At 37.0% G+C, this 8,286-nt stretch overlaps 1 protein-coding gene across 1 annotated transcript; it reads right to left on the reverse strand.

Moving 5' to 3' along the window:
• Nucleotides 1-2,601: 2,601 nt before the first annotated feature.
• Nucleotides 2,602-8,239, reverse strand: LOC134243319 (uncharacterized protein DDB_G0287625-like). Its single transcript, XM_062725577.1, has 3 exons — nucleotides 8,169-8,239; nucleotides 5,641-6,150; nucleotides 2,602-5,420 (listed from the first exon to the last, which is right to left on the reverse strand). Exons 2-3 carry the CDS (start codon nucleotides 6,146-6,148, stop codon nucleotides 3,385-3,387), a joined length of 2,544 nt encoding a protein of 847 aa, XP_062581561.1. The 5' UTR covers nucleotides 6,149-6,150; nucleotides 8,169-8,239; the 3' UTR covers nucleotides 2,602-3,384.
• Between the last annotated feature and the right edge of the window lie 47 nt (nucleotides 8,240-8,286).

Consider the following 8,286-nt stretch of genomic DNA (forward strand, 5'->3'; position numbering starts at 1 on the left):
GATGTCAGATATACTTTGATCCCTTGTCTAGGGTCTGATGTCAGATATACATTGATCCCTTGTCTAGGGTCTGATGTCAGATATACATTGATCCTATCTCTAGGGTCTGATGTCAGATAAACATTGATCCCTTCTCTAGGGTGTGATGTCAGATATACATTGATCCCTTCTCTAGGGTGTGATGGATATACAGGATGTGGTGTCAGAGATAATATTTTTAGGGTCTGACAGATATACAAGATCCCTTGTCTAGGGTCTGATGTCAGAATAGCTTCTCTAGGGTCTGAAAGATATACATTGATCCCTTGTCTAGGGTCTGATGTCAGATATACATTGATCCCTTGTCTAGGGTCTGATGTCAGAGATACATTGATCCCTTCTCTAGGGTGTGATGTCAGATATACATTAATCCTCTAGGGTCTGATGTCAGGTAAACATTGATCCCTTCTTTTGGTCTGATGTCAGATATACATTGATCCCTTGTCTAGGGTCTGATGTCATGATCACTCCACAGTTTGATGTCAGATATACATAAATCCTTTCTCTAGGTCTGTCAGACATATATACTGTCTGAACAATGTACATTGGCCTCTACCAGAATTTGAAGGTCAAACCTTTTAATAACGTGATAAACTTTATACACTTATATTTACATTTCCAATGTCTTTGTGTGAGATAAAATTACAAATAGCTAATGTACTTTAACATCAAAGATTAAAGCACATTTTTTTGCAGAGAAATTAGACAGAAGCAGGGCTTGTAACAGTTATACATGTAAATATAAGGAATAACTGTCTTATTTTTCGATTTCATGACAATGATCAATCAATTGGCTTGTGTTATAATTTCATGCATAAACGCCTTCAGCATTTATGCAAATTATCATGGAAGCCAATCGATTGATCAAATCATGAAATTGAAAAAATAAGAGTTATTCCTTTAATAACTTCTTCTCTCTAACAGAGAGCTTTCTCTCACAGAGCGCAGCTCTAGGAAATATGTTCTCTATTTTAATGTGTTCAACAACAAGAGGCCCATGGGCCTTATAGGTCACCTGAGTATCATGCAACAACTTTCCAACAATTGAATTTTATTCATGTTTTAATCCAGAGGCCATGGAATTCAAAATTTTGAAGACACCATTGCTTATCATAATTATGCACTCAGCATGCTTACTTTGGTTCGTAATACCCAGAGGTACATGTAGATCACAGTAAAAAAGAGAAAATGCATTTCCACTTTATCATTATCAGTTGTGCACCCCATCCCACAGAAACCACTGACCCTGGGGCCACATCTTTCAAAATTTTAGAAATTTTATTTCATCATGTTGTTGATTAGTACCAAAGTGCAGATTTCAAAGCATTAAATCATTTTCAGACCCCCCCCCCCCAAGTACCTTTGTCCCAGGGCCCAGAAAATTAAGCATTTTTGGAAGAAGCAGCGTTCTTTGTCATAAATATATACCTCATTTAATAACATGATAAACTTTCAAAGAATGCATTTTCACTATATATTTACATTTCCATAATTATGTACATAGTTCATTGGTTTGTGTGAGATAAAATTTTAAAGAGTTTATGCATTTTCACTATATAATCAATAGAGCCCCACCCTAACAATGAACACCCTACCCAGGGGTCATGAAATTCACAATTTTGGAAGACAGTCTTATTCAACAAAATGTACTTGGTTAGTTTATTTAATACTCAGGAGCAAAGAAGAAGATTTTCAAAGAAATAATTCATTTTCACTATATAATCAATATAGTCCCGCCCTAGCACCAGAACCCCTGACCCTGGGACCATTAGATTCACAATTTTAGAAGAGGCATCATCCTTATTCAACATAACTATGCACTAAGTTAGTTTATTTAAAGCCCACAAGCAGAAAAGAAGAACATCAAAGAAATAATGCATTTTCACTATATCATCTATATAGCCCCGCCCTGCCACTAGAACCACTGACCCTGGGGCCATTACTTTCACAATTTTAGAAGAGGCAGTCTTATTCAACGTAACTATGCACTTGGTTAGTTTATTGAATGCTCGCAAACAGAAAAGAAGAATATCAAAGAATTATTGCATTTTCACTATAATAATCAATAGAGCCCCGCCCTAACACTAGAACCCCTGACCCTGGGGTCATTAACTTCACAATTTTGGACGAGGCAGTCATTTTCAACTCAACTATGCACTTGGTTAGTTTATTTAATGCCCAGGACAATGAGCAAGAATTTCAAAGAAATAATACATTTTGATATATCTATTTAGCCCCGCCCTAGCACTAGAAACCCTGACATTTATGCCATGAATTTCACAATTTTGGTAGAAGACTCAGTCCTGATTACAATCATACCAACAGTTTGACTGCTTGATGTCTAAAGAAGAAGATTTTTAAAGAGCACTAATTTTAGTGGTTTTTGCCCAACCCTAAGGCCCCAGAGCGAAATTCAAAATTTTTGCTCTCACCCATAGATGCTATATGCCAAATGAAATTCTCTAAAAATGTTATTTTAATGTGTTCAACAAAAATATGAAATAAAAAGAACTTTTCACAGTTTTCCTGAATATTTTTTCATCAAACATTTAACAAATTACATTTATGTTGACATACATTATTTATATTTACAGAACAGTACAGTTATCGAGGTTGATGTGTATACTGTCTTTGCGAGTGTTAAGACTGAGATAAACACTAAATATTGTTTTTGAGGTATATACCAAATACTTAATAGTCTTTGTTTGTAAGTGTAAATTGTGGTATATACCAAATAGATTTCATAATTGTAGAGATTGAAGTATATAACAAAATCTTCCTTTAAAAAACTTATCATAAACTAAGTACATAACAAATTAGATTGTTTCGAGATATAATTTTGTTAAGAAAATAAAAATCTTAAGCTTCTCTCAAATTAAGTAAATCTAAATTCTCCAAAAGAATTCAATACCACAGCAAAAACAATTTTACAAAAAAAACAGTAAGAACCAACTAATTAACACAGAATATGTGAAGTACGTTATTTGTAAATATTGAAATTCTTACACAAATCAAGGAATGTAAATACTAAAGTGAAATTTATGTTAATTTCACCAGTTACTTGTTTTTCTATAACAGTACAGATATTTATCACCTGCTTTCATTCATTAATTTGCCAGTAAGAAAACACTGATGGCAAATTATAATGAAAATACAACAACCTCATGTACATCCAATGTAAAGAAAACCACCATTTTCTTTTAAAAAAAAAAGACACTTAATTTTTAACAACAGTTTAATAGAGTTGCTTCCCAAATGAACCACCAGACAGCAATCTGACTACATGGCAGCAGTTCTCTGTGGTGAGTTGTGTCAGTTGGCAGCAGTTTCCTGTGGTGATTTGTGTCAGTTAGGAGACTCAGGGTTCCAGCTTTCGTCTGTTTCATCAGACGCGTACTCGGACAGGAGCTGACCCGCTGATTTAGGGACCAGCACCTCGTAGTCACTTCCTGTGTCGTACACTGAGGAGGAGGTTACATCACTGTCCTCGGGGGAGGTCCCAGGCTCCCAGGTATAATCCGTGTCTGAGTTGTAGTTCTCTGTATCCAGTCCAGAATACTCGGACCTCGTGTCTTGAAACACTCTCTGTGATGTCACTGTACACTGCTTAGAATTTGACCTCTGACCTCTAGATTGGTGCTCAGTGGCAGAATTTGACCGCTGATTTCTTGATTGGTGTTCTGCAGAACTAGTTCCACACCAAGAATTTGACATTTGACCTCGCGATTGGTGCTCTGTTGTGGTGGTGTGGTATGAGGAGAGCCCCATTGAAGTTTGTTCTTTTTTTCTTCGTTTGCTGTCACCATTGTCACTGTCATTGGTGGAACTTATAGTTTCTGTTCTCTTTCGTTTGGAGGCTGATCTTGGTTGGACATTTTCAGTACTACTTAAGCTTCCCTCTCCAAAGCCGCTGTCACTCTGCGATCTTTTAGCAGCAGATTTTTCTGGAGAGTATGCCTCCTTGCTGTATGACGTCTGCTGTGACCTTGTGCGAGGCCTCTCAGGGAGGTGACTTCTCTGAGGTTGTTCTGGCTGATCCCTGGAGGGATTTTCTCCCTGATGTTCTTCTAGTCGATCCCCCGAGTGATTTCCTCTCTCGTCTTGTTCAGGCTGATCCCGGGAGCTATTTCCTCTCTCATGCTGTTCAGGTGACTCTCTGAAATTCCTCCTCCTTGGCAACCATTCTCTGGTGGCACGATGTGTATCATCACTACTGTCTAATTCCTCACTTTGGTCTGATGACCTCCTGTTCCTTTGTATTTCTCTCCTGTCATAATCCCCTCCAGTTTGGTTTCTGTAGTCTAGGTCTTCTTGATGGGAGAATCTGGGGCTTGTCCTTGAGACATAACTGTCATTATCAGATTCTATGTCTGTTCCATCTTTATCTGAATTGTGGCTTGATTCACTTCTGTCAGAGTAACTATGACTTCTGGAGTGAAAATTATCTGGTGAAGTAGGACTAGAGGAAAAATAATCTGGTGAAAAATGGCTTGATCGAGATCTTGAACGGGATCTTGAATAAGATCTTGAACGGGATCTTGAAGATGAAATAAAGCGTCTAGATGTACGTCTCCTCCGAAAGTGATACAAACTAGATTCACCAGATAGAATAGAGTTTGGACTTGTACTTCTTGAGGATCGGAATGATCGACTTGGAGTACTGAATTCACTGTGTTCCGATCTATCACTATGGTGAGAGCTCCAGCTACGGTTCCTCAGGGTTCTGTCTGAGCTCCTGCTTCTTGATAAACTGTGTCTGCTATAACGGGATTCTCGAGAAGAACTTCTGGAATTATCCCGCGAGGATCGCCTGGATTGATAAGATCGTGAGTGATAAGACCTTTCAGACGAGCCGTCATTCCAGTGTCTGCCACGGTGAGAAGACTGGGGTGAGTAGATTTCATGTCGCCGACTATTTCTATCCACATCAGACTCATTCACTACATCTACTTCTACATCACTCTCGTCCTGGTCATTAAATGGGGAGGGGGATCTAGGGGGAGTGTTAACAACATCTATCTCTCCAGAATGGTCCTCTCTAGCATCTCTCTGATCCCCCCGCCCGTATCGTCTTCTCCTCCTCCTCGGACTATCTCCAAAGTCCCGCATGCTTCTCCAGAAGTTTCTGTCCTCACGGTCAAATTCTTCAAAAGTCATCCCATGATGTCTGTCTTCTGGGTCGGAGAATCTGTCACTGTACTGGCTATAGTCATCATACGAACTCATCGAATATGGACTCTCACTTGATGACATGAGGAAATCGTATGATGGACTTCTACCATGCTCTCGTCTCAGTGCCTCTATTTGTTGGTTTAATTTCTCAGTCATGGCGTTCAGCTCATTTACTTTTTTCTTCAGGGTATCAACTAAGGAATATTGTTCTGAAAATAAACAACCAAATACTTTACAAGTCATTGTTCATTATTTTTTTGGACAAAAAATTAATATTTTAAGTGATGAATATAAAGATTAATCTAAAAATATTTAACCAAGACAAGATCTTTTCACATTCCATGACTTAAATATTTTCAATAACTTTCCATAATAAAATTTAACAGAATGTCCCTTTAAAAAGATAAAATAGCATAAAATTAGGCATACCTAAGGAGTACTTCCTTAGTTCTTCGATGCAGTCATGACCTTCATAAATTCTCACAGGAATCATCAAGCCACACACCCTGGTGCACAATTTCTCTCGGTGTTCACACTCCTCTTCTTCATGTTTCTTCAGAAACTTGCGTAAAACTGACTCAAAACATTTTTCGTATTTACAATTCATCATTTTGAAGTCACACTCATTGATGTGTTTGTCGTACATCTCCAAAGTCACTCGTTCTTGACAGCCATTAATTCTAAAATCACAAAACATCGACAAACGGTTTAACATGTTTTGTACGATGGGAAGGATTGGTTTAAGATGTCTTTTTTTCAGTCGATGGCGACACGTTGGACAGTTCCTGTTGTGACGCAGCCACGTCTCTATACAGATTTTACAGAAGACGTGGCGACATGGGCTTTCTACTGGGCCATCCAACACACACTGACAAATACAACAGACCAGCTCCGGATCTGGTGGGGTGTCAAACTTCTCCACATCAAAACGAGACATGTCTGCAAGAGAACATTCAATTGATCACTCAATTTTGTCACTCACACATGTATTGTCAGTCCATTAATAAAGTAAATCTTAGAACTAGCATGGATGAGGTCAATCATGAGCATTTCTCTACAATGAAGTCAAAGTAAAGAAAGTATCATACTTCATTACGTGACAACAATACTAAATATCGCAAACTGTTTATGTGTCAGAAGTGATAAATAAATGACATAGATTATTGCCAGTAGTACATGAACTCAAACTTTTCACACCTGCATATTATTCAATATTTATCCAGAGTTCTTGAAATCTTTTTTTCTGCTGTCAGTCATTCTGGACTGACTGACATGTGAAGTTTGTCAGTCAAGACAGAAACCTATCAGTCCCAAAAAAATTCAATAAAAAGATGAAAACTGTAGTTGAATTTTATTATCATTACATTGTGCACCCAGCATCATCATAAACACTGCACACTTAATGACGATTCGATTATTGTATAACAATTTTCTTTGAATTCTTGAGGTGGTCAATTTTCTTCATAAGTTTTTAATCTAGTTTGATTTTATTACCAGGCTTAGGTTACCTTAGTGCCATCAACAAACTTGTTTTAACAGTTCACCAATGTTTGGCACATAATTGTGTTCATCGAAGAAGCCAATTTACATGATACAGAAAAGCAATTGAAAGTTGAAGTTGAAGTTGGTTATAACAATTTAGTCGGTTTTAACTCAGAACGCAAAGTAGTCGGTCCACAAGAACTCTGTTAAGGTCATTGGCAACGAAGGGTTTCCGGAGAAAAAAGGTTTATACCCAGGTTTCTTTACTTATGAAAAAAAGCACTAGGCGCTGAAAACAAAGAAAGCATTGTAACAGACTGAGAGGTAAACAAAAGCACGTGTGTTTTTCTATCGGATATATTCAACTCTACAGTAATAAAAGAAAAGCAGCGCTGGGTTTTGTTTACATTGTGTTGAGGGGGCAGACAGTTAACAGGTCGTCATTTAGAATAGGTAAATGATTGCTGGGAAGTGCAAAGATGTGAAATAATTATGCTGAAAGTGTTGATAGCTAACCGAATGAGAACGATTCCATAGGTTATGTGAATGATGCACCATTAAAAAGTTACTATAAATCCTTGCAAAAATGTTTTTTAACAGTTCGTTTCCAGTTAAGTGAATTATAGAATAGAAACAAACAACCACTCTCTTGGATGTTATTACAGTAAAGGGAAGTAACTCAAAATTAAAGAACAGTGCTAGTATTTCTGTGTTTTGTTTCAATATTCGCATTTTCAGCCAAGTTATATGCATGTCATCGGAAATAAGGTTTCAACAATGTGTTTTATGTATAAACCTTATGAAATAAATGGGTTTTAGAGAAAACGTATGGTTAAAAATAATATAGGCCCATTTTATCAACATTTTACATAGGAAATGCATTGAAAATTGTAAAAACATTGATTTGACAAAATCGTTAAAGGAAGGCTGGCTTGATGGGTAAAAAGGACCTGAATTGAACATGTTTGGTACCATTAAACCTGTTCAAAAAATCTTGAAAAATTCTATACGAAAACCAGAAACGTTGCCAATGTCCTTAACATGTATCATGAAATGATTAAATGCCCTTTTTGAAATATGCCCATGACATAAGGAACCAATGGGCCAGCTCATGTCTTTGTTTTCTGAAATTTAATTCAATTCTTAAATAAACATATGCATGTCATACAAGCTTTTGACTATTTTTTTTTTTGCTAAATTGCCTCAGAAGAGAATTTTCTCTGAGTCAGTGAGTGTAATAATCACTCCAATTTTGGGGGAGAATGTTCTCAAAATCGGATATTCTGTAATTTTTATAGAAGTTGCTATATTTACTAACTAGTATAATAAGCATCAAGAACCCGGGTTAAAGTATGGTGTTAAAATTTAGTATCAGAAACAAATGTCCCAGTCCTGTACTGTTGCATTAGTACGTTTGACTCCGCAACTGCTGAATTCTTAAAGTCATTAAAAAGGGGTATGGTTCTAATATTTACCTCTGTCCTCATACAAGGTATTTAATAAATTTACAATTATTTCATTATTTGCATCTCAGTAAGTCAGACTGTCAGTGTGCGTCCTCCATGATCCATCTTTTTTTGCATTGTAAGCACG

The sequence above is a fragment of the Saccostrea cucullata genome, unplaced genomic scaffold (genome assembly GCF_032062105.1).
Source record: "Saccostrea cucullata isolate Sc308-1 unplaced genomic scaffold, CSIRO_AGI_Scuc_v1 ctg133, whole genome shotgun sequence".
NCBI classification, from domain to species: domain Eukaryota; kingdom Metazoa; phylum Mollusca; class Bivalvia; order Ostreida; family Ostreidae; genus Saccostrea; species Saccostrea cuccullata.